At 35.4% G+C, this 26,431-nt stretch overlaps 2 protein-coding genes across 13 annotated transcripts in view; one reads left to right on the plus strand and one right to left on the minus strand.

The window, feature by feature from the left end:
- LOC109403044 (CTD nuclear envelope phosphatase 1 homolog) overlaps positions 1–4,997 on the plus strand; it is a 57,636-nt gene extending 52,639 nt beyond the window's left edge. For 8 of the 11 annotated variants that reach the window (XM_062852364.1, XM_062852368.1, XM_062852365.1 and 5 more), the window contains 3 exons: positions 543–725; positions 796–990; positions 2,730–4,997. In XM_062852364.1, the coding sequence (XP_062708348.1) occupies positions 543–725; positions 796–987 (375 nt within the window). In that variant the 3' untranslated portion in view covers positions 988–990; positions 2,730–4,997. Of the gene's footprint in view, positions 1–542; positions 726–795; positions 991–1,069; positions 1,230–2,729 lie in introns of those variants that run through there. The other 3 variants (XM_062852372.1, XM_062852373.1, XM_062852369.1) reach the window with 1 other exon arrangement.
- Positions 4,998–18,448: 13,451 nt separating this feature from the next.
- Positions 18,449–25,271, minus strand: LOC109403058 (peroxisomal membrane protein PEX14). 2 transcript variants are annotated; one of them, XR_009997831.1, is made up of 7 exons: positions 24,757–25,270; positions 24,349–24,675; positions 19,390–19,613; positions 19,125–19,322; positions 18,974–19,065; positions 18,845–18,874; positions 18,449–18,652 (listed from the first exon to the last, which is right to left on the minus strand). XR_009997831.1 is itself a non-coding variant. In XM_019675792.3 (4 exons), the coding sequence occupies exons 1-4, from the start codon at positions 24,850–24,852 to the stop codon at positions 19,121–19,123; spliced, it is 849 nt and encodes a 282-aa protein (XP_019531337.2). In that variant the 5' UTR covers positions 24,853–25,271; the 3' UTR covers positions 19,084–19,120. The 2 variants fall into 2 exon arrangements, 1 of the variants encoding a protein (XP_019531337.2); XM_019675792.3 differs by lacking the exons at positions 18,449–18,652; positions 18,845–18,874; positions 18,974–19,065 and having other exon boundaries at positions 19,084–19,322; positions 24,757–25,271.
- Between the last annotated feature and the right edge of the window lie 1,160 nt (positions 25,272–26,431).

Below are 26,431 nucleotides of genomic sequence, written 5' to 3' on the forward strand. Positions count from 1 at the left end.
CATGAAATAATAACGATCCTTTGGAAACATTACCTGAACCGTTATGTGTGTAATCTTATCAGTTAAAAGTTCCATGCTTCGTCATAAAAGATTAGACGTATTTCAGATGAGTTGAGTCATTCAATCTGATAGCAATCAATCGTCTTGAACATGTTTGCTTGTCCGACAACATTCTGGGGTATAGTAGATAAGAAGTAATTATTATCGATCGCTAAAATATAATGCATTGCTTAAAGGAATATCGTACAGTAGGAACCATGATTTCGAGATTTTGCCTAGTAAAATGACAACGAATTATTTTGTTTTGTGACAAAATGGGGTATGGTTTTCTGACTGAAGTTAACTGAAATAATTATTGAGAAAACAGCTTATTCCAACCAATAATATAGCGAGCAAAAGAAATCCTTCGTAAAAGGGTAAACCTGAATTCAAAAAGAAAAAGAGTTAGACAAAAAATACCTTGAAAATTTTAAAAAACCTTGAAAATTTTAATAACTACCTACCTTGGAAATTATAATACATAATTCTCTTTATATCTGCAGGTATCACAATGGTACGATCTAGTCGTTTTTACCGCCAGTATGGAAATCTACGGCGCTGCTGTCGCCGACAAGCTGGACAATGGACGAAACATCCTGAAACGTCGCTACTACCGGCAGCACTGTACGCCAGACTTCGGTTCGTACACGAAAGACCTGTCGGCGATATGCGGCGATCTGAATAGAGTAAGTTTTGCTTGGTCTCTCTTGATTCGGGACTGTCCACTAACAGTAATGTAATGCATATTCCTGCCAGATATTCATCATAGACAATTCACCCGGTGCGTATCGATGTTTCCCGAATAATGCCATCCCAATCAAGTCCTGGTTCTCCGATCCGATGGACATATGTCTGCTGTCACTGTTACCTCTACTAGATGCGCTAAGGTTTACCAATGACGTACGATCAGTGCTCTCGCGGAATCTGCACCTACATCGCTTATGGTAGCAGGTAAGTGTTGATTGATCAGACGGATTAGCTGCTGAAAAGCAAAAAAAATGGCGAAATTCAACATATTTAACCCTCCTAGGATGTCACGCTAGGCGCACCACGATGGCGTAGTGCATGTTTAGCGAGCCTGTCTGGGTCATATTGACCCCATCATCTAATTTCTAATTCACTTAATTTCTGTTTATTCTGGCCACAAATATAAAACTATCAAATAAATGGGGTCTGAAATTAAAATACAACATTGTATTCATTTCATACAGGTTAATTTTGAGACGAACATAATACTTTTTGTTTGATTTGATAAGTCATTGGATAAATCTATTTGTTTTGTGAGTAAATTAATTTATAAATGTATTTTCTATCATCAGAACATGTTGTCTATCTCGTGTGCAGGTATTATTCCTGTTTATCCTTCTGTTTCAAATTCTATAATATCTCATGAAATGTGGATATGGTCTACACTGTGTGCTTGGAACCGTTATCAACAAATAAAGATACCCACCATTAGAAAGATAAACTATTTTAGCATCACCTCCGAAAATTTTAAAATGTTTCTTCGAAGGAAACGAAAGTTTTTGCTTTATTTTTATAGTATTTCCTCATATACGGTGCTTCCATTACTAGGGGTAGGCGGGGCAATATGGACACCCTAAGGTTTTTGCCAACTTTACCTGGCAAGATGTCAAAAAAGTTCAGTTTTTTGATACATGTATCCTTTTAAAGTCTATTTAGCATCTATTGCATAAGAATGCTCACGAAGAAAAATGATTTATCCACTTCAAAAAATGTTTTGAAAAATGTTAGTTTTTCATGACCGTCTTCAAGCATACGGGGCAGAATGGACACCCCCATGGGGCAATATGGACACCATGAGACTTTTACGAATTTCGTATATTATTTACACCTATAAAGTCATTTCATTACAAAACATCTATTATGGATGAATAATACGCCGAAGTAGTTCATTTTTGTTCAGTTAATTTAAATTCAGGCTGTTTTGGATAAAGCTTTGTTTTTGTCGGCATGTACATCTGTGCCTAGAACAAGTATTTTCCACTTCTGTCGTTTCTTGACCAATTTGTTTCACCCTTTGTCTACTATAGTGAACATTTAACCGAAAATATACAGAAATCGAAGAATTTGGTTGGTTTGTGATTTAGGTTATATTTTTCCCTTGCCGCTTCTTTCAAAAAGGTGAGTGTCCATTTTGCCCCGGCAGCAGAAGATATTTCCAAACTTGATTTTTGATATAATAAAGAAGAAAATATAAACATGTTAAGCATGTAGATACAGCAAAACTACTTGCATGTGTTCTAGAAATATCAAGTTTTAATCTACCTGCAATAAATTAATAACTAAATCTTATTTTAGATGGGGTGAAAATTATAATTTCCATGCACAAAAAAAGGAGGACGCAACTTTTTTGTGTAAAATCAAGTATAATTTTAATTTCGAATGTTTATTTCCTGAAACTACGTTTTAGACAAATGGACTATATTCTCCATTCATTAAAAGTTCAAAAAAGTTCGCATATTTCAAAATACAGGGGGTGTCCATTCTGCCCCGGGTGTCCATAATGCCCCGCCTACCCCTATCTGTGTGTGTGTTGGAGCTAATCATAGGATGCAAACAAATAAAGCAAGAATTCATTAAGAACGTCACGCAAAAAAATCTTTACCTCGGTATTTAAGCATTGATTTGCTTGATTTTAATTAAAAACTTTCTTTTTCTCTTTGCAGAATTTAAGTAATATTTTATGGTGCGCTGTGAGACTTCTGAAATCTTACAAATATTCGTTTATTTTATTCTAAAGTTACAACCTACGGTCGGTCATGCGAATGGGAACCGTCGTCGCAAGAAAAAAAGAATAACCTGAGCTAAACTAAAGAACACAATAGAGTGGGTAAGCGAAGATAAGATAACTGAACAACATCTACTGCTATCTTAGTAGATCACGAATGGGTAGTATATTTTGTAAAATAAGTGTATGTTATATGTTAAAAATACACGCCTATGTTTCTTTTAACATTACGATCGTTCCTCAGTAGATTTGCATAATTTATCAGATTCTGCTTTCGGTTTCTTAAGTACTATTTGTTTTTCATAGAGTGATTTAAAGTATAAAGTCATGTTTTCCTATTTGGATAATATACGTTTTCAAAAAGACAAACTACGTTTAAAAAGAAGACACGATTCAAAACTGTAATTATAGAATCATTGAGGCACTGAACCACTGAGTAAGAGAGAATGTCAATGACATTATATGATTTTTTTTACAGTTTTTGAATAGCGAAAAGAAGAAAAAGAGATGATAGCTGATTTACATTGATGATTGTACTACCTTTGTTTACCATCGAATGGGTATAAAATAAAAGCAAAATGATGACACATCAAAATTTAAAACTTGGGACTTTTTCGTTGTCGAAGCGAATGACACAAATCTGTTAGTGCAAAATATGGGGAACTGTGAGTTACCTCCTATCAGTTAAAGAAAGTTGACAAACTAGGAATAATCTTATTATTTTTACAAATTCAGCAATAGTTGCACTCATTACGCGAAAAACACTCAATTTACTGGATTATTTGTAACTGTGTAGAGTAAGTCTCCGGTATCCAAATGGGTGTTTTTTTTCAAAGCATCATTCATAAATACACCATTCACGTTTTTAAAACAAATCAAAACTAGTATTTTCGTGCAAAACAAAACCATAGTTTTTTAAATTAATATCAATGTTCAATTAATAAATTTAATCACAGTGTTTCTATTTTCTTGAAAATCCGTTAGGCCGGAACAAATCTCATTTTCTTCTTTTGTCACTTCACTCGTTGACTCGTCAAGGGGGAGGATGATAAATCATAAGTGCATTTGATGCAAAATTACCCAAACAATTAGGCAAAATCGTCAAACTCATCGGATTTGTTAAGAAATTTTCTCGACGACTCTAATTTCACTTTAAAAAGTTTAAATTTCTTGAATAATTTATTTGTGTCCCCCCTCAAAATGTCGGATTCCGATCAAAATTTTCCGAGGGGGCGGTGACATAAGAAAAAGTCGAAATTTGTGTCAGCCTTATTGCTACACGAAAATACTGAGTCAAGATTTGCATGAATGATTTAAAGCCAACATCTTTCATAGCATCGTAACCACCATGTAAAGCTTGGCATTTTGATCCTAAATAATGCCCTACTATGAATGTATCATTACATAATGTTTATTAAAGAAAACATATGTTCTTTATTGTCCTTGGTGGAACCAGCAGAAGAAAGTATTTCCCATCTGTATTATTCTGCATGCGAGTGAAATATCTATGAATTTGACTCGCTCCCCTTCACCACGAACAATTGTAGAGGCTATACGAAGCGAAAGCAAGTGCGGAGAATGCATAAAACTGTTGGTTAACAATTATAAATCGAGACGTTTCAGTGAAATGTTCCATATTTTGCACTTCGTAAAATGTGTTTATACACATGTTCTTCCTTTCAGGTCACTTAAAATAAGTTGCCGCATGAATGCTTTCTAACGTAGTTAAATACACTTATTTTCATCAGAAACAAGCTTAAATTTGTCCAGACAGTTTGTGTTCAATAGTTCTTATAACTAATTTCTCCATGAACAAGTCTTCGCATGCTAGTGCAAAACAATAGAACATATTTTCAAACAGAACCGTTTATTGATTACATTAACCTATGATGTCTCCCACTTTTGAAGTTATTATAACTTTTCTCTTTTCACCCGGTTTTCCCCTTGTCTAAACACTTGAATTTTTCGAAAACACATCTTGCTACAATAAAAAACTTGGTAATAAAATGACAAATTCTCTTGTTAGATGTAAGTTAGTGAACAAATGATGAGAATTAAATGAAAGGAAATGTGTTTGGTAACACAAACAAGAATTTGAAGTTAGGCTCTGTATTTTGGAAACATGTAACATTAATGAAATAAATTTACACATACAAAACAAACGATTTTCTCACCAGAAATGAAAAATGTCACGATCAAGTGCAAATTGTGTTGGAAAAACAACTGAAAACAGGCAAAATGCAGAGGAAACAACTACCCACTTTCAAAATATTACTCACAAATGTCATACCAATTCATAGTACCGAAAAAGTATACAAATTAAGGAAGCAAAATAGAAAACCAACAAGGAAACCTGACACTCAATTCGTTATACATTTTACTATGAGTGAATAGGTATTAATTTGTACATATAGATCGATAGAATAATCGTCTGAAAGCGAAAAGAAAATCAATGCCCAAATGAAAAAAAAAACAAAAATAAAGAAAAAATTCTGGATGAGTGAAACTGTACAGGGGCTATTTTTAACTAAAACTATCCCAAAATATCCCATTCAACAAGCACAAGGGTAAGTTCTATCAGAGGGTGTTCAAAATAAGTCATCTAGGGAATTTATTTCTGTTAATTAAAAAAATATATATTACCGAAGTATGGCAAAATAATAAAAATTAGCGGTATTTGTGACAAAACATTACCGAAAAATTAAAGTGAGACCTAAAATTTATCTAACTAAACCACTTGAAAATGTTATCTTATATTGATAACGCTATTTTTTGTGTATTTAACTAAATTGCTAATTCTACACTACTAGTTGGAACTATATTATATGGATGGTGGATGTCTTGCAATGGATCGTTGATCATTGACAAAAAATATGACCAAATTTATACTTTGTTCGTTTTCTATAGTATTTTCGATTGATTCTCCAGTTGACGTCTCGACTGATAATGATAATTCCAAGAGCTCGGCCTACTCATCGATCTGCTAAACTACCACATCTCCTTTTCTTTCGAAACTGCCCATAATCCGTTAACCGCAATCACTTTCTTCCGGTCAAATCGAGAGATGGGTGCTTAGACTACAACGGTTCAAACTTAGGATTGTAAATAACCCGGGAATCAAAACGTTGCAGATCAACGATCCACTATCTCGTCTAAACGGAAAACTTCGTCCCTGAAGCAGTCCACCTTTGAGGTGAACTAGGAAGTCTTGTCGCCTAACTCAACGGACAAAAACCGTTCCTGAGGCAGTCCATCTTTGGATGAACTTCATAATTTTATCGCCTAACTCAACGGATTGAATCCGTTCCTAAGGCAGTTCACCTGGGGGGCTGAACTTGGTAATGTTTGTCGCCTAACTCAACAGAATCGAATCCATCCCTGAGGCAGTTCACCTTTGGGGTGAATTTCACGTAGGGATTTCAAAATCCAAATAATGCAAATGAGTAACGGTTTGGTAATTTAGATTTCTTGTTTGATAGAGATTATCCGAAAGACAGGTTTTTATTGTACGGATGCTCGAATCAACGATTAGACCTTAAATTTGGGCACAAACATAATTTAAATCACACTTTTTAAAAATAACGCAATCTAAAAAACGTGAAAAAAATATCGCAAAAAATAATTTTGGTAGCCAAATTTTGATTGATTTTATCAGAAATGCTTCTCCAACAGTTTCTTAGAAAATTTTTAGTTTGTTACATTTCTATCAAAATGGAGAAATTAATGACATAGTTTTCGAGATTCTATCCAGATTTTTTTCTGTAGTAGTTCCTTGTAGTAGTTAGGACTTTTTGCCGAAATATCTGGATGAGCTGTAGGACAAGTTTCAATTAATGTTTTCGCTGAAACTTATTAAAATAATTCCTTATTTCGCTAGTGAAACACTTCCTGAAATTATTGCTTTGTTTGAGTTTTTACGGTACTTCTTGAAATTTCAATTCATAGAAAAGCTCCCTGCAATCACAAAAGCCATCATACTAACAATTTAGCATTTTAAACATTTTTGGAATAATTACTAAAAGCATTAATAATTCAGTCGTCTCTGAAGAGTCTATGGTGGTTTTTTTATGGAATTATGAATTGATGTCGAAATACTGGAAGGAACTCTTGAAGTGTTTTCTGTGTAACGATTTGTAGAATTATTGGATTAATTTATAAATAAATACCTAGAATTCTTACAATCACTGATATTACAAAGGAAGCAAAATTGCAAGTTGAAAACCAGAAGACAGGATTCTCTAGATTTTTTTAATGAAATTTTTCAATGTATGACCTGCATACTGAAGCAATTACTGGTGTTACAAATGGAAAAAAAAATAAAAGCTTCTTGCATTAATTCCTTAGGACAGACATGTGAACATTATAGAAGAGTTTTGAACCTTATTTCCTAATGAAAATCTGAAGAATTGCTTTATGTCCTTCTTGGGGTTCTGCAGGGTTTGCTGACGAAACTTTGTCCTGAAATCTTGAATGTCAAATATGCCTTATACTGAAATAATTTTAAGCCCTTCCTGTTGGTATATCTGATGGTTATTTTTTTTTTTGGCTACCCTGGGTTAACAACTATGTGCCTGAGCCTCATTTTGAACCCAATTTCAAAACTACAAAATTGTGATTCTCAGCCGTTTCTCAACGAATTTTCATGAAATTTTGACAGTTTATCACCAAGTCCTGCTAGTTTATGAAATCCGGATTTTAACGTTGTTATGGATTTATGGCAGGGGGCACTGGAGTAACCTGCTTAACAGGTAGTGGTGCAACCTTTAATTCCTTCGAAAACTAGCTGGCGACACACCAAACTTCATGTTTTTGCAAAACCGGAGTATTGGAACATGTTTCTCCTCTCTCCTCTTCTTGGCGTAACGTCCTCACTGGGACAAAGCCTGCTTCTCAGCTTAGTGTTCTATGAGCACTTCCACAGTTTTTAACTGAGAGCTTCCTCTGCCAATGACCATTTTGCATGTGTATATCGTGTGGCAGGCACGAAGATACTCTTATGCCCAAGGAAGTCGAGGAAATTTCCTTTACGAAAAGATCCTGGACCGACCGGGAATCGAACCCGTCACCCTCAGCATGGTCATGCTGAATACCCGTGCGTTTACCGCCTCGGCTATATGGGCCCTTGGGAACATGTTTCTAGAGGTTTTGAGTAAACTGGCCACATCTTCGGATGTTCCGGAAACCTGGTGCCTCCAGGACAGTGGCCACTTTTTATTTGTTCAGAAACCTAGCTTCCGACATATCAAACTTCATGATTTTGCAAAACAGGTGTATTGATACATGTTTCAAAAAAAAAAATTGAGTACACTGGTCACATCTCCGGTTGTTTCGGGAATATGGTGCTCCCAGGGGAATGGCCATTTTTGATCAGTTCTGAAACATAGCTTGCGACAAATCAAACTTCATGATTTTGCAAAACTAGACTAGGTATAGTTAATGTTAAGAATCAAGAGATTTTGAGTACACTGGCCACATTTCCGGATAATCCGGAAACCTGGTGCCCACAGGAAAGTGACCGCAAATATCACACTTCATGATTTTGCAGAACAAGACTATTTGAACATGGTTCATGGATATCCCGGAAACCTGGTGTCTCCAGGGAAAAGTGCACTTTTTCATTGGTTCTGAAAAATCAATAATTACGAATTTTCAAGTAAGTTCTTCAACACTGGGATTAGAAATTAAGCCCAGAATATCGATGTTTTCCTTAAATATCTAAAATGAGCCTTACAAAGTTCGTCAGAAATGTCAAAGTTTTGTTTTTCAGGGTTTGAGAATTTCTCTAAAAATTCAGCTGGAAATTGTTAATGAATAGAAAAACTTTTATAAAAATCCCTAGATATTTTCAAAGTTTGAGAAAATTTCCGCTAAGGAATTCATCGTGCTCTCATAGCAAAACTCATATTTTCTTTTTCTTCTTCATTAGGGCTCTACGTCCCACTGGGACTTGGCCTGCCTCACTTCAACTTAGTGTTCTTCGAGCACTTCCACAGTTATTAATTGAAGGGCTTTCTTTGCCTGCCATTGCATGAATTTGTATATTGTGAGGCAAGCACAATGATACATTATGCCCAGGGAGTCGAGAAAATTTTCCCGACTGGAACGGGAATCGAACCCGCCGTCTCCGGATTGGCGATCCATAGCCTTAACCACTAGGCTAACTGGAGACCCTATTTTCTTTTTATTTTTTTTTTTAAATAACAATTCCCACAAAACAGGAACTTCGAGGTATTTCGAGAAGCTCCAACAGAAATTTATTTGAGTTCTGCAATATTTTTATCTAAATGTATCGTCAGAAGCCAGTTTCTTTAGAAAATTTATAAGAGTTTTGACATAAATCGCAAGCGAGTCCTTGTAAAAATCCTTTATATATATACGAAATATTCAACTATGTGTGATTTCGGATAACTTTGAATCTGGTGGTTTGTATATGAACCTGTTAATACAACGAAATTTATTTTTTTAAGTAATTATTTGTTAACTCAATTATTGAATAGATTAACTAATTTGTTACCAGCTGAGTATGTGAGAAAATATCAAGGACATTTATTCAGTATTTTTGCAATAGGACAGATCGGTGAAGTACTAGATTTGTAGTAATGGGCTGAATTTTAGGATGGTCAAAAGGTCAATCCTCCGTTTCTGCAATGGAATGGTGCAAAAAGCGTGGGTATTATGATTCCTTGCCTAATTTGATGCTATTTGAGCAAAACTTTAGGCAACAGTGTTTTCTCCATTTCTTGCAACATAAACAACATATGTAGTTATCCAAAGTTTTGCTCAAACAGCATCAAATTAGGCAAGGAATCATAATACCCACGCTTTTTGCACCATTCCATTGCAGAAACGAAGGATTGACCTTTTCACCATACTAAAATTCAACTCATTACTACAACTCTAGTACTACTCCGAACGTGCCCCATAAACTCCTTCCAGGAAATTTGTTAGGAAATTCCTCGAAGAATTGCACCAGAAAACACTCCAAAAATTCGGCTTATAGGAATTATAACAGAATTATGTCAAGAATGCCGTCCTTCAAATTTTAAGAATTCCTGGGATAGCATAAAAACTCCTATAAATAATTCACCAAAGAGTATTTTAGTTAGCCGACTAGATTTTTTTTATTGGAACTTCAACAAGCATTTCTTAAGGAGTTCACAAAAATGTTTTGGGAATTCCTAAACACATCATATTTTCAAGCATAGGTTTACTTTACAAGACATCCAGAATAAGAAGCAAATTTCAAGCATATGTTACATGTAAATTTATTTTGAAGTTAACTGCCAATAACTGCATATTTGTAACATTTGCAGTTTTTGTCAATATTGAGTTAATACCGGGTCTCATCTCCAAATCATCAGTACTTTCATGTATCCAAATGAACTTTACAAGTTTGTTCCACAAAATGTAAAAAAAATCTCAAGTCGTTTTGTCTCATTAACAAATATTAACGAATGTAACCGCATACCCGAGCAGGGAATGAGAACTAATTGAAAACAAATTAAGTTATTTAGATATAACGAATTTTGATAACAAAGTGAGTTTTCATTTTGTATGACTTAAGTGTTAACATAACAAAAATGATAACAAAATATTGTACTGGAATATCTAATTGAAAACAGAATGAGTTCTAATTGATAACAAATTGATATCTCATTTTGTTATCCACAATTTACGATTTGATATCATACGCAGTTCTCAGGGAGTTATCAAATCTATAGGGTAATAACTAAAAATTAATAACAAATTTAGTATTCATTTTGATATTTTATTAGGCATTAATTTACATGAATAAGTAAAAATTTAAATGAGATTTTATTTTAAATTCGGAAGAATCTCGTGATTGAAAACTTGTTTTGTTTGATCATTAGAATATGACCCCTATTAATGTCGTAGTATCAGGGTGCAAAATGTTAATAGTCATTGACTGAAAACAGCACGACTTTGAATGATTCTGCACTGAATATTCAAAACAAACAAATTCATTTTCGCTCTCCCTCTTCACACAGTCAGTCAATTCGAAGTTATTAAATATAAAGCCAATCGAGAAACATCTTCATAATTACCTACGTTTATGGCTAACACTCCACAACAATCGTTAAATATAGTCGAAACGTTAATATTTTATCAGCAATTAAACAATTTATAGGATGTTTACAAATATTCCTTGACTTTCATTCAGTTGACAAACGAGTATCGAGCAGCTGAATATGAATATGCAGGCAAGTGAATGAAAATTGCCGAACGGTGAACTTCTGCTCGTTTGCTCGAAAATTTTGCGCCCTGCGTAGTATTATCGATTGTAACATTAACATTACATCAACAGTCATTAAATGACTGAATGAAATGAAATTTTCTAACTTGGAGCCTACACGAAGGAAAATTGTAAGGAAATCGGATATGATATCCTTAAAGATATCCAGCATAATTCAACTAAAAGATTATGGATGATGTACATTGAAGTGACAAAGAAAAGTAAATTTGAAGTCAAAGGACAACTGCACGTAATATTTTTGTATAACTATATTTCAACTTTTCCTTCTGCAGTAAAACAAATGTGGAAGATGTTCACGATATCCCAGAGCCACAGGCATCGGGACTCAAATTGAATGACATCGAATAGAGTCGCATTCGGCTTCTCAGCTCTTTCCCTCGTTACCCGGGGGAAAATGATGACATTGAAAAAATCGGATGCCTTATTTCGGAAAAATATTTTACTACATTAATTCTATCGGGTTTGGAATAGTCTTTTGGCATAATGGCTAAATCTGGCATAATAGTCGTTTGGCATAACAATAAATGAAATGGCATTCATCATGTTCAAGTATGATAAATATCTGTATTATTTTGAAAGCTGTATCAAACATCAAGGGATTCATCATTTTGATGCGGAGCTACAATGAATCCTTTTTCACGCGAAAAAACTTCATAAAGGTAAAATATGTGACCTTCGACAGTAGAATGACCGCGAATTACTTCGGCTGACCATTTCCAACTTCATTTGTCCTTAAGTTAGAATTATGCCAAATGAACAATATGCCAATTGGCTATAATGCCAAACGACCTTAAGTGTGAGAAAATTTTGAGTATAGACTGTTTCAGAAATTATAAATACACTAACGATTGGATGCCATTTCAATTCGAGCACAATATCCAAAAGTTTCTTCTAGCTCTTATAGTATGCATTTTAATGAAGCAAATAATACCAATTTTGTTTATGTTTCTTGTAAAAGTTAAAAAATGGGGCTCTGTAAACTAGATGGTTAAAATTTGAAGTTGCACAAAGTGGTCAAAAAATGTAGCATAATAGAAAAGAAAAAAAAATCTCACAAATGAAAAGGCCCTTATTATGAGTGTCACATCACGGTGAAAATCGATCACGGTGACACATTGCGAATCCACGGTGAAAAAGTTGTGGGTTAATCAAAGGGGAATCACTTTCACCGTCCTTATTACCGGTGTCACTTTTTGGTTTTCACCGTGAAGTGACACTCGTAATCAGGCCCGAAATATTCTATTTCCAAACACAATGAAAGTTACAGTTTCGATAAGAAAATATATTGCTCAATTGGATAGGTAAAACAATTTTTGCAAGAATATTTTATCAAGAACCATCATTACGGGCCTTCTCAATGCAAAAATTGTTGTTTCAAGTTTCTCAACAACACATGTAGCAACAAACGTTAAGCAAACGAATATCTTATTTACTGCTTACTGCGTTCCTTTTTATGGTATGACAAGCTATGCTATCTGAAGGATCAAATGAGCTGAAAAAAAATTAGTTGAAATTACATGTGTTCAGGAAAGCAAAGAAATTGTGTGGTAGTTATGTTTCGGTGAAAACCTTAAAAAATAAGAAACTTGATGTCAGAAAAAAAAGTTGTGCAAATGACTTTATCGCTTTCTTAAAGGCATTTCTTTGACAACTTGTTGAGAAAACGATCGTATTTGTAAAAGTTAGATAAAATCTTTTTAAAAAACACCTTTGTGCAAATGGGAATATGGAGAATTAAGTTAAGGCCGCACGGGACGACGTGTAATGTTCCCTATCTTCCCTCTCTTTCTAACAATTTGCCTCGCGATTTTGAAGAAGCAAATATCAATTTCCACTGCACTAACGTAGGTGAAACTTTAGTCGATTGCGCACCACGAGTGAGCAAATAAACGATCAGATTTCTAGCCATTAATATGAAGTAGAAGTTGAGATTTGCATCTTACTAATAACAAAGCAATGGCGGTCGATTCAACCACCGTCCCGTCCGGCCTTAATTGTTAGAGAATTCGACTGTTCTTATAAAAATCATGACAATTGAAAGGGACTACAAAAATGTGGATCACAATATGCTGTGTTCTGAAAGAAGTTGTTTGAAATTATCAGAACAGTTCATTTTATTTAATATACAAAGTGTATTTATAATTTTTGAAACAGTCTATACTGTGGAACTCTCATTATTGTCTTACGAAAGTGCGAATAGTGCAGTTTAAAAAAATATATAGAATTGGAGAAATAATCACCCTGTAGTTCAAATTTCAAAATATTTGGCAATATGTTTAGATTGAAATAACTCATATAGGGGAACTTTTGTACTCTGGGCAGTTTTATTCTCTTCGTTATGGAAAGCTTTTTGAAACCTGTTGAATTCAACGTTGGCCTCAAATCTTTCCCAACCAAGCTGAGCTATACGACCAAGTTTCAGGCAATTTGGCCGATGAAAAACCCCGCATAACGAAGAGAACAACCCTGCCGATAATAACCAGTTACCCTAAAAAGACTTATTAAACCAATTTAAATCAATAGCATGACCATTACCCAGAATCAGCAATTGCAAATTTTGTGTCAATATGGAAGTACAATACTCAGGTAGGTAGATCTAACAAATATTTTGTGAATATAATTAATGTTTAATATGCTTTATTATATTAAACCTATTTTTGATTTTTGAAATCAAATCTTGTTAACATTGAGTTTTTGAAATGATAACAAAATGATATCTCAATTTGATATTAAATAAAATCAATTCGGAACGAAAACTTGTTTTTATTTCATTTTGTTATCAGTAACAAAATGAGTTATCAATTTGTTATAGGTTTGTTCTCATTCCCTGCTCGGGTAACAGTCACACTGGGAATACACACTGACCTCATAGCGTACAACTAATCATATTTTGCTCTAATATTTTATTGAACAATTCGCCCAGCATACAAGAAGAGCTGTAGAAGATTTCGTTGCGGAGTAATTAACTTTTGCCAAATTTTTGAAATTTAGATCCTTTTCCTTATCAGTGCAAGTTGCAAACTTTGAGCTAAATTTTCTCCAATGCCTACTTTTGTCGAATGTGACTGTTATGCAGTTATGGGCAGTTAATGTCTCTAAAATATCTTAAAACTGTCACAGTATACAGGGTGTTAGGTTCCTGAGTGCAAACTTTTTAAAGGGTGATAGAGGACCATAAATGGAGAAAAAAATTGTTCTACGCATATGGTCAAATCTCAATCGTTACGTAGTTATTGAACTTCCCATGTTTATGACTCTTATTGCCTTAACTGGCAATAACTTGAAAATGGTCAAAATTATCGAAGTTTTTTTACCCTTATTCGAAAGATTATTGAATTTTCTAACAAATGGCACCTTTGAATCGATTGGTTTGGTTAAATAACTAAGTTTTCTAGAGCAAAATAGCTAAAAATAGTGTATTTTTATTGATTTTTGTCAATTATCTTTGAAACATGCGTAATTAATAAAAATTCTTTCTTTGGCAAAGTTGTAGCTCCTGTTACACTCTACAATTCGTTCTTTGACACCAAACTTCTATCCCTTATCGTTTTGTTGCAATTTCGATTTTAACATCGCATTTCAGATCATAAATTTGCAACTGTCATGGAAAGCACTTTTTTGCGCATTGTGCCGCACATTTAAATCAAAATTGCAACAAAACGATAAGAGCTAGAAGTTTGGTGTCAAAGAACGAATTGTAGAGTGTAACAAGGGCCACAACTTTTCCAAAGAAAGATTTTTTATTAATTACGCATGTTTCAAAGATAATTGACAACAATCAATAAAAATACACTATTTTTAGCCATTTTGCTCTAGAAAACTTAGTTATTTAACTAAACCAATCGATTCAAAAATGCCATTTGTTAGAAAATTCAATAATCTTTCGAATAAGGGTAAAAAAACTTCGACAAGTTTGACCATTTTCAAGTTATTGCCAGTTAAGGCAATAAGAGTCATAAACATGGGAAGTTCAATAACTACGTAACGGTTGAGATTTGACCATATGCGTAGAACAATTTTTTTCTCCATTTATGGTCCTCTATCACCCTTTAAAAAGTTTGCACTCGGGAACCTAACACCCTGTATATCACTATGACACTGACTGTAAATATTTCAGTTTTACAGATCCAAATTTTTGGATGTTTTACATAATATATAAAGAAAAGTCGTGAAAATTCAAAATGCGGGAAAAATGCGGGAATTTCAATTTCGATTTTGTGTGGCCACCATGCCGTTGAGTGTTACCCTGATTAAACGTCACGATCACTTGCAATCTTGGATTATTTTATTCGCAATTTCATGAAACATTTCAACAATCCCTGGGCTTGGATTATATCTTCCAGGAAGCTTTGATTTTGGGCCTGTGGCAGTAATGATTGGAATGGCTGAATATATAAGCAATGGCAAACAGTTCTGTGAGAATCCGATCTTCATGTCATCTGATATAGTTACAGCTTCCGCTCGATAACTGGGCTTTGACGACAGTTCAGTTAGCGAGCGCCGTTCGATAACTGGGCTGAGCTCCCGGAGCCGGAGGCTATTGTTATATTTTGTTTTGTTTACTGATTTGCAAAATGTGAGGTTAAAATTCGTTTATTTTTGACAGGCAACTGTTTTTTAACTGGACTTTGGTCCAGTTATCGAGCGCCCAGTTAAAAAGCAGTCCAGTTAAACAGCAGTCAGTTATCGAGCGGATGCTGTATACTGATCATGCTGCTGCATAGTATATCGAACATTTGTATAAGTCATTTATGTGACGGGAAAATATAATTCCAAGTTGGTGAGAATATTACAATCTGAGGGAGGGTAAGGGGGCATGCATTTAGTACGTCACGCAAAATTTGGAAATTTTCGACCCCCCCTCCCCCCTTCGTACGGGGTTTTCGTATACCTTGTACATTGCTTGTCACACTTTTCGAAACCCCCCCTCCCCCCTATGAGCGTGACGTACTTTATGGATGCCCCTAATAGGCCCAGTCATGTCCCTGCATGGGCAATGTGGGTTAGTGTGTCGGAATGCCATTGAAGGTTTGTAATATTCTCCGAGGCTTTCGAAATCCAACAGGGTCTGTCCATAAACTACGTAGACTATTAGGGGGGACCCCCCGGCCAAAATCTACACTTCATACAAATTTAGAAAATTTTGTGTAAAAAAAGCCTACGAGGGGGAGGGGGTATCTGAGATGACCAAAAATGAGTCTACGTAGTTTATGGACAGCGCCTCATCAACTTAAATTTTCTAAGCTTGACAAGGTTTTAAAGACAAACATGAGATGCGAGAATTACCTAATAGGAAAATTATATCAGCAAAGCTTTTACATATGCAAATGTTATCCATGGGGTCATGTCTAGCGTTTAGTATGTATGGCAATGACTGATTCTTACCTATTAGGGGTATACAAGACCACGCGAAAAATTCGATTAAAGGCTTAATTGGGAATAATCTATTTTCCGCAACTAAAAGGATTTTCTTCGGAGTGGCTGGTGAGTCGGAGAGGGTAAGAGTGTCCGTTTGTTATAACTGACAAACAATCAGACGCTTTTTTTTCTATTACTTGCTTGTCATTTTGTGGATTATTGTTTTCTGGTTTCAAAAGGTATGCGATTCACTATTGAGCCTTAAAATTATTTTGCATCGGAATAGCACTGATATTATCAAGTCTGTACCAACACCCTAATCCCACACCAAAATACCCAGTGAAGAGAATTGTCAGACAAAAGAGGCACAAAACAAGCAACAAAGAAGGTGCGACGATTACTCTTTATCCCTACTGGTAACAGATAATGACATGATCTCGAATTTTTTTGTTGCAGACGGAAGCTGAATTTGTTGCGTACTTTTCAACTCGTAAATAATCAATTATTGCTAACCCAAAGTCGAAACTGTTTGATGATAGAGCTTCACCAGAGTTGCAGTGTTTACCGACTCGAAGTTACCGTTCGAAAATCGCAATGCAAGGCTTAAAAATCTCTAAACTCGTGGTGTAGGGTAGGACGGGGCAAGATGGCCACCCGGGGCAAGATGAGCACCCCTCCGTTTTACTACTTTTATGATGATTTTTTTCCAACCAACTTCATAATCCGTTAGAATAATGTTCATCCTGTTTGTAAACCTGATAAAATGTACTTTATAATGAACGAATTAAAAAATATCGTCAATGGATTTTTAGTATTTTCTTATAAGAAAAATAATAAATAATAATAAAATAAGGTTTTTATGTCAGAATCAAATTTTTACCATAATTCTAGTTATCAGCCAACATTACTAGCTTACTGCAAAGCATTTTAATTTACATTAGAAAATATTTTCTAAAAACAAACATTAAAATTTATTCAATTTTAGTTATTTACCTATAGTGGGGCAAGATGAGCACCCCTGATGGTAATATAGAAAATATTTTGAAATTATTGTATCCACTCAATAGTGCCGAACATTGGTTTCCGTAACCTCTGCAACTATTTGGTTGAGTAAATTTCTAAAAATAAGCAACCTAATAATCGTTTATTGTTTTTCGGATCATTTTGTATAAAGTATTATAAAAACGCATTTTTTTCAATAATCGAAAAAAATGATAATTTTAGAATGTGATACCATAGCTATATACAAGGTTCACTATATCAATCAGTGTATGACCAAGTTATTGTAAAAATATTTGTATTTTAATGAAGTGCTCTTCTTACCCCGTAGGGGTGCTCGTCTTGCCCCGTAGCATGTTCGAACTGACCATAAAACATATTTTTTGTTTAGTCAAATAAATCATCCTTATCATGAATTTTGAACCCTCCCTTGTTTATGGGTGATAGTAAACAAGATAAAGAAAAGAACTACTAAGAGGCACTTTGAAAAATTGTGTTAACTTTCAATAAACTCAACGTGATCCTTAGGGTGCTCATCTTGCCCCGCCCTACCCTACGATGTATATCCTATTATTTTCAAGTTGGGACAAACTTATGTCGCATGGGTTTGTTTGTCGCAACAAATACAGGTTTGCGACATTGTCATTATTGTTGCGCGATGGTTGAATTTTGATTCACTGAAAATACCTTTTTCTTATCCCATGGCGTTTGTGTGATCAGCAAAGACTATTCATCCATTACCACTTCTTATCATTGGCTTTGGACTGACTTGCGCTCTCATTGCCCCACCAAATGCTGCAAAATGAAAATGAAAATTTCGTGAAACATTTCAATAATCAGATAATTATGACAAACGTAGTTATTTAATCTGTTTAGTGGATCCCCGTCTTATAAAATGTGTAAATAATCAAAGTTTCTGAACCAACCGGAAATCAAACCTGCCACTCTCAGCATTCTCTTGCTTAATACTTGCACGTTTTCCGCTTCCGCTGGAAGTGATATTATAAACTGTAACAACACATACATTAAAGTTTGATTAATTTACTTCACCATTTTATTTTTCTTCATTTGCATTCAGGATGAATCGCTCATAAAAATTCGTTTGTATTTCAGTCAAATCAAATAAATGCCCTTTGTACTAAATTTAGTAGCGAAACTTTCATTTATTCTAGTAGCAAACGGTTCTCCTGTAAGAAATGTTGGAACCAATATGGGAAGAGGGTCTAACTAAAATGTGCTCATTCTGCGAATGGAGTGACGTGAGAAAAGTCGGAGTCGTATATCGAGATGAGGAATCCACTCTCGAATAAAGTGACTCGCCGTGTAAATCAAATGGAGAGTCACCTCATTCGAGTCGAGATTTCTCACCTCGATACACGACTCCGACTTTTCTCACGTCACTCCATTCGCAGAATGAGCACAAAAATCTTTCAATTGAATTGATTTTACGACTTAGGGCCGATTTCTTCACCTCGGCTTAACCGGTAAGCCAGGCTTACCCATACAGTTAAACCTGGTTTAACGCTTAAGCCAGGGTGAAGAAATCGGCCCTTACTCTACTACGCCCAAACCACCAAAATTTAAAACCATTCCTACTAAAACCATCCCAAAAGATCTGGCAACACTCTTTCACGCTTAAGATCTGCAAGTAAAAATGGTGTTTATAGTTGATAAAAGCTTTAAGTCAGACATTGTGCTCACATTATTTCTAAACTGCTGTCGCTGTTTTTCAGCACAACGTCGTTTTCGCTGGAACCGGATCCGGAACCGGTGTCATTGTCGTCATTCTTATCAGTATCACCCTCACTGTTGGGTATTCGTTCTTGGGACTGAGACTGTAGCTGCCACGCAGGGATAGAGGGTGGCATCACTGGCAGGTTGGGCGAGGCAAATTGTTTCCTGTGTAAATAAGAGGATTGTTTTAGAGTTAAGTGTTAAATTGTAGATTATGCTTAGGATGGTTTACCTATTTAATAGTAAGCCTTTGATGGAATCTAGATCACTTTTAAAGCTTGTCAGTTCCTTAGCAGTAGATTGCGCTTGATGTACCCGGGCGAGTTCGTCCTTGATTTTGATCAATTCGAAATTGATACTATCAATTTTCACCTCCACTGATTGGTTCAGTTCAGCAATCTGTTCGTCCACTGGTTTTTTCTTCTTGCCTCGGAAAATTAGTGGCTCTATGAATTTCTGTAAATTGAAAAGTTATGTTTGTATTAGGTAGCAAGCTGAATCGATGTAAGTTTCAAAAGTAAGCTAAACATTAACAATACAATACAATTTCATATTGTAATATTTGTCATCATCAGTGACAAATTCTTCAAATATTATTAAAATTTGTTCATTTCAATGATTCATAAAATTAATCAAATATTGCATTTATGCTCATTGGGCATAGGATGACTTCCAGTATTTATTCAACTGCTAAGCATTGCTAATAATTAGTTTATAGCGGCCAATTTAGCTTTGAAAAGACATGGTTTGTGTGGGCCGATCTTAGCTACTTACCGAATACCGTAAAATTGGGAATAGTGTCTCTCATACATCATTGCAAAGAAAACATGTTTCTGAATATTTAAGCTACATAATTTCAACAATTTCCGAAAGAAAGTTTCTCGTGTGATAGGATGCAGTCTCAGAATCGACATTTCCATCACGACTAATACTGAAACGGACGAGTTTATGTTTAAGAATATTTACTGCCTTTCATTCAGAAACATAACATAAAACATAACATAAACATAAATTGAAAAATTGGTTCTGAATTGGTACAGAAAATTATACCAAAGGAGTGCCAAATCCACCAGGTTTTGCTTTGGCGGATTCGATAATTAACTATACACTCTGCCCAATCAAAACAAATTGAACTCTGGCTAAAAATAATCCTAAATGTTTTGTTGCTGTATTAGGCTTGTTACTCAGAATTAGCGAAAATAGAGAAAAAAAATAGTGTACGTTATATCGAAGCACAAAAAAAAAACGAAACCGCTTTTTAGTAAAAACTCACGTTTTCCAATAGGACAGATCGGTGAAGTACTAGATTTGTAGTAATGAGCTGAATTTTAGTATGGTGAGAAGGTCAATTCTCCGTTTCTGCAATGAAATGGTGCAAAAAGCGTGGGTATTATAATTCCTTACCTAAATTGATGCTGTTTGAGCAAAACCGTGGGCAACAGTATTGTTGTTTTCTCCATTTCTTGCAACATAAACAACATAGTTATCCAAAGTTTTGCTCAAACAGCATCAAATTAGGCAAGGAATCATAATACCCACACTTTTTGCACCATTTCATTGCAGAAACGGAGAATTGACCTTCTCACCATACAAAAATTCAGCTCATTACTACAAATCTAGTACTACACCGAACGTGCTCCATTGGTTTTACGAACTTCGCCGAAATAATTATTTGTGGTTTATTTAACGTCGATTCGGGGCACGTTCGGTGTAGTACTAGGTTTGTAGTAATGAGCTGAATTTTTGTATGGTGAGAACGTCATTCTCCGTTTTTGCAATCGAATGGCGCAAAAAGCGTGGGTATTATGATTCCTTGCCTAATTTGATGCTGTTTGAGAAAAACTTTGGGTAACAGTGTTGATTAAGTTGCAAGAAATGAGGAAAACAACAACACTGTTGCCCAAAGTTTTGCTCAAACAGTATCCAATTTGGCAAGGAATCATAATACCAACGCTTTTTGCACCGTTTTATTGCAGAAACGGAGAATTGACCTTCTCATCATACTAAAATTCAGCTCATTCCTACAAATCTAGTACTTCATCGTTCTGTCCTATAGGACAGATTGGTGAAGTACTAGATTTGTAGTAACGAGCTGAATTTTAGTATGATGAGAAGGTCAATTCTCCGTTTCTGCAATAGAATGGTGCAAAAAGCGTGGGTATTATGATTCCTTGCCTAATTTGATGCTGTTTGAGCAAAACTTTTGGCAACAATGTAGTTGTTTTCTCCATTTCTTGCAACATAAACAACATAGTTATTCAAAGTTTTGCTCATACAGCATCAAATTAGGCAAGGAATCATAATACCCACGCATTTTGCACCATTTCATTACAGAAACGGAGAATTGAACTTCTCACCACTTCTCACCATACTAAAATTCAGCTCATTACTACAAATCTAGTACTACATCGAACGTGCCCCATTGCCATAAACAATATTTGATTTATTTCTTTTTAATATAACGTACAAACAGAAACTTTATTTGTTCGAAGAGTACACTGAGGATACTGCAACTCCGAAAATCATACGAATCTACTATGATTTTTGCCAAAATTTTTTTTTGCGAAAATCATAGTTACGAACTATGATTTTGGATTCAACTATTATTGTCATACTGTTACTGTATAAATTTCATAACACTCACGTATAAAAATCATACCGATAACGTATAAAAACTGAAACTATGTCTTATGACTGTCATACCACAGAGAACAGACATCCAAGTCCAGTTCCGAAACTGTGTAAGGAATTTAACGGCCATTTGAAATCGGCAACACAAGTGGCAATAGCGTGGCGCTGCAATCGGTTAATTTCCCATACTAATTTAATTCACCACTTGAAATGTTTCAATTCACCACTGACTGTGGCAATATGGTGTTTGGTGGCGTTAGTGTTGTCATCGTGTATTGGTTTGCAACCTTACTCAAGTAAAGATTCAAATCCTTACACAACTTTCCGAATGAAATTTGTTCTAGCCTTGATGTCTGTTCTCTGTGGTCATACATACTTTAATGAAATATTTTGCACAAATTTAAAAAAAATCGCAACCTGGAATCGAACCAGGAACGTCAAGGTTAGCGAGTGCGTGCTTTACTCATAGGGGTAGGCGGGGCATTATGGACACCCGGGGCAGAATGGACACCCTCAATATTTTGAAATATGCGAACTTTTTTGAACTTTTAATGAATGGAGAATACTGCCGTAATTCTGCAAAGTGACGTAAGCGCCATTCAAAATGTCGATATTTCTTGGTACATTATACATAATATTTGGTGTAAAAATAACACTGTGGTCTGCCTGCTGTATTAGAATACAAGATCTAGTCGTATTCTATCATCTATGGAAGGAAGCTTAGAGGATGAGCAAGAGTTTTGTGCAATATAACCAAAAAATGGACAAAAACTATCAATGTCGCTTACGTCACTTTGCAGAATTACGGCAGTATAGTCCATTTGTCTTAAACGTAGTTTCAGGAAATAAACATTCGAAATTAAAATTATACTTGATTTTACACGAAAAAGTTGCGTCCTCCGTTTTTTGTGCATGGAAATTATAATTTTCACACCATCTAAAATAAGACTTAGTGATTAATTTATTGTAGGTCGATTAAAACCTGATATTTCTAGAACACATGCAAGTAGTTTTGCTGTATCTTCATGCTTAACATGTTTAAATTTTCTTCTTTATTATATCAAAAATCAAGTTTGAAAATATCTTCTGCTGCCGGGGCAAAATGGACACTCACCTTTTTGAAAGAATCGGCAAGGGAAAAATATGAACTAAATCACAAACCAACCAAATTCTTCGATTTCAGTATATTTTCGGTTAAATGTTCACTATAGTAGACATAGGGTGAAACGAATTGGTCAAAAAACGACAGAAGTGGAAAATAGTTGTTCTAGGCACAGCTGTACATGCCGACAAAAACGAAGCTTTATCCAAAACAGCCTGAAATTAAATTAACTGAACAAAAATGAACTACTTCGGCGTATTATTCATCCATAATAGTTGTTTTGTAATGAAATGACTTTATATGTGTAAATAATGTACGAAATTCGTAAAAGTCTCATGGTGTCCATATTGCCCCATGGGGGTGTCCATTCTGCCCCGTATGCTTGAAGACGGTCATGAAAAACTAACATTTTTCAAAATATTTTTTGAAGTGGATAAATCATTTTTCTTCGTGAACATTCTTATGCAATAGATGCTAAATAGTATTTAAAAGGATACATGTATCAAAAAACTAAACTTTTTTGACATCTTGCCAGGTAAAGTTGGCAAAAACCTTAGGGTGTCCATATTGCCCCGCCTACCCCTACGCCCATCAACGCTTTGGAAGTTGAAGTGGTTAGAAGCCAATAAAAGGTTTTGCTGTTTTTTTGCAATGTTGTTTCATAACACACCTTTTGTTTTTCATACGATGCTTCTTATGAGATTTTTCATACGACAAGTCCTATGGATTTCGCTTTTCAATGTATGAAAAGCATACGAGAACTATGAAATGATGAAAAAATAAAAATAACTGATTCATAAGATGTAAACTATGAAAAACATACGAACAATATCCTCAGTGTAGGTACCTGTAGAAGCATTTATTGTGAAAAATCAAACGCAAATAACGAAATGTTGCAAAATTAGTTTCGGATAACTTTGTGCAAAAGTTCAAGAAAGGCGTCAAACGCACATTTCAATACAACACATTGAATTAGCTTCTTTACCCCTAGTCGTGCATTGGGGTCATTAAACGTGCACTCGGTCAGCGAAGTTGTATAATATAGGTAATGCACGAAGAAGGTTAAAAAAGTCACTACAAAAAGATAATTACGAAACATATTAGATTATCTCTTTAAGATTATCAAAACAATGTAAGAAGGGAATGGCTCACCATTTGTGAATGAGCTCAGATTTAAAACGTAAACATATAGGATATCCTCTGTAATCGGTAGTGTATGTCTGTGAGATGGACTAAATCTAAATAATGACCAACATAATAACATTTATAAACAGACTACGAACTAAAAATTTTATTTACATTCTTCATCTTATATACCATATACCAACTAAAAAAGCGAATCAATGTGAGCAGAACAACATACAATTCAAACATAAACTTAACATAACCATCACCAATACCCTACGAGCAAATCCTTGCGTGCAGATTTCTTTGAACAACATAAGCTTTTTTGGATACCTTATAGAAGAGGTAGACGCCGTACATCAGCCCACTGACGAGCGCCACCGAGCTGAGCATGTCTTTCACCCGGCCAAGCCATGACTGCCGCGACTGGATGACGTAATTTGTCTTTGAGTACCCTGCCGGAACACCGGAGGTGCCGACTCCCATGCTGATCACCGTTTGGCTTTGGATATTTGGGTCTTTGGTGAACACTCCAGCCCGCTCACAGGCTAGCTGTATCTCCTCCTCTGTCAGGCCCTTGGACCGAAGGAACGATTGCTTCTGAGTGATGGCACTGCGCATTACATTGGGGTTGTTTAAAAACTTGATCGCCGTGGTAATCTGCGTAGCGAGATGAACAAAAGCCATGTGATAGCTGCTTTAGATTGGACTACTAGATAGTAATGCTTTTTAAATGCTTACCAAATGCTCCCTTGGCGGTATCAGAGGAGGTACCGGTGGTTCAGTTGATTGAACACCTTCCATGTCACCCGGTGGAGACTCCTGGCCCTCGCTCATATTGATTTCGACTGAGAGATTAATCTTGAATGACGTTCGAGCTAGGTAACAACGGCTAGGTTTTACACACAGACAAGTAAGAAGGTTGCTTGTACAATCTTCTAAATCCTTTTTTTTTTTTGCTTTCTTATCAGTCTAACAATAAAGACCAAATTATACACAAGAAAGCAGCTTGAAGCAACTCACTAATGAGATTAGGATACTAATGTTTGTATTCTGGAGAAACACTTGGCACACTTTACGAATGGACTTGGTAAATTATTAGTTTGTCATCCAGCGTAGAAGACGATGAATAACTGAATAGCAAATATTTTATTCACTTTTTACACGCATATGTGAAAACTTTAATTAGTTGTACAAAAAAAAACATTTCTGGTCGATTTCAACTTTGAACCTTTGAAAGCTGCTGTGAAACTGAGGCAGAGAAAATGACACTGACATGAAATGTCAATTTTGACGACTCTGAAATACATAACGCCGTTATAAAAATTAAAAATGTGTGGGCCCCTTGTACCGTGCGGTACCCATATTCTGAACGGTTGAGAGAATCTCACAACAAAGGTTATTTGTTGTCAGATTTCTTGGAGCCGTGGTCCTAAATCTGAACACACAATTTTACTTAATAATATGTATAAACTCATACTTCTGGTTCGCAGTAACCATTGGTTTATAAAGGGATTCATCTCTCGATGCAATGTGTTGCTTCACAAGAGGAAAATCTATTATGCATTTGCCAACTGTTCGTAACATGGAGCTGTACATATATAATATGGTGCTTGCACGGTAGGTACTCCATAAGCTAGTATGACACTCTTTGACCAATGCCAAATATTTGACCATTTTTGACAGTTAAATTTTGACCAAGGTGTACATGGCAAACAATAATATTTGTCACTTTCCAAAAACGAATAGGGACAAACAGAGCCAAACAACCTGCCAAAATTTATCTGTCAAAAGTGGTCAAATATTTGGCGTCTGGGCAAAGAGTGTAATAGCACCCATAAACTATAAAAGTGTATAGGGTAATTGATGTGGTTTTGGGACCAAATTATTATTCTGGCATTTTTTAAGGTGGCTTCATATCATATCAAATTATTGTTCTGGCATTTTTTTATTTTTATTAGTCAACTTTTATTTTATTTTTTTTTTTTACATTTTTTCGTCAGTGGATCATTGAATCAAACTTTTGTGACATTCGTAACGCGCCAGCGTATATGGGCTTGAATATTCTCAATTTAGTTGAAAATCGGAGTTTTCGACTAGCGAAGTAGGATTTTTCTTCAAATCCGTGCGTCGGACCTAACTTCGGAAGTGGTGCGCTGTATAGTAAACCTGCTCCGCAATACAGCGCACCACTTCCGAAGTTAGGTCCGACGCACGGATTTGGAGAAAAATCCAACTTCGCTAGTAGAAAATTTCGGGTTTCAACCGCACGGACAATTGACTTCTTTAGTGGTGTTGAGATATTGTGCATCCTAGCTTATTCACTCAGATCCTGCTGATCTGAGTCAGCCGCCATAAGATTGCGCCCGTTTGATTTGTACACGGCGGCTGACAGCTCCACCCGGCGGCTGCAAAA

The sequence above is a fragment of the Aedes albopictus genome, chromosome 2 (assembly GCF_035046485.1).
Source record: "Aedes albopictus strain Foshan chromosome 2, AalbF5, whole genome shotgun sequence".
Classification (NCBI taxonomy): Eukaryota; Metazoa; Arthropoda; class Insecta; order Diptera; family Culicidae; genus Aedes; species Aedes albopictus.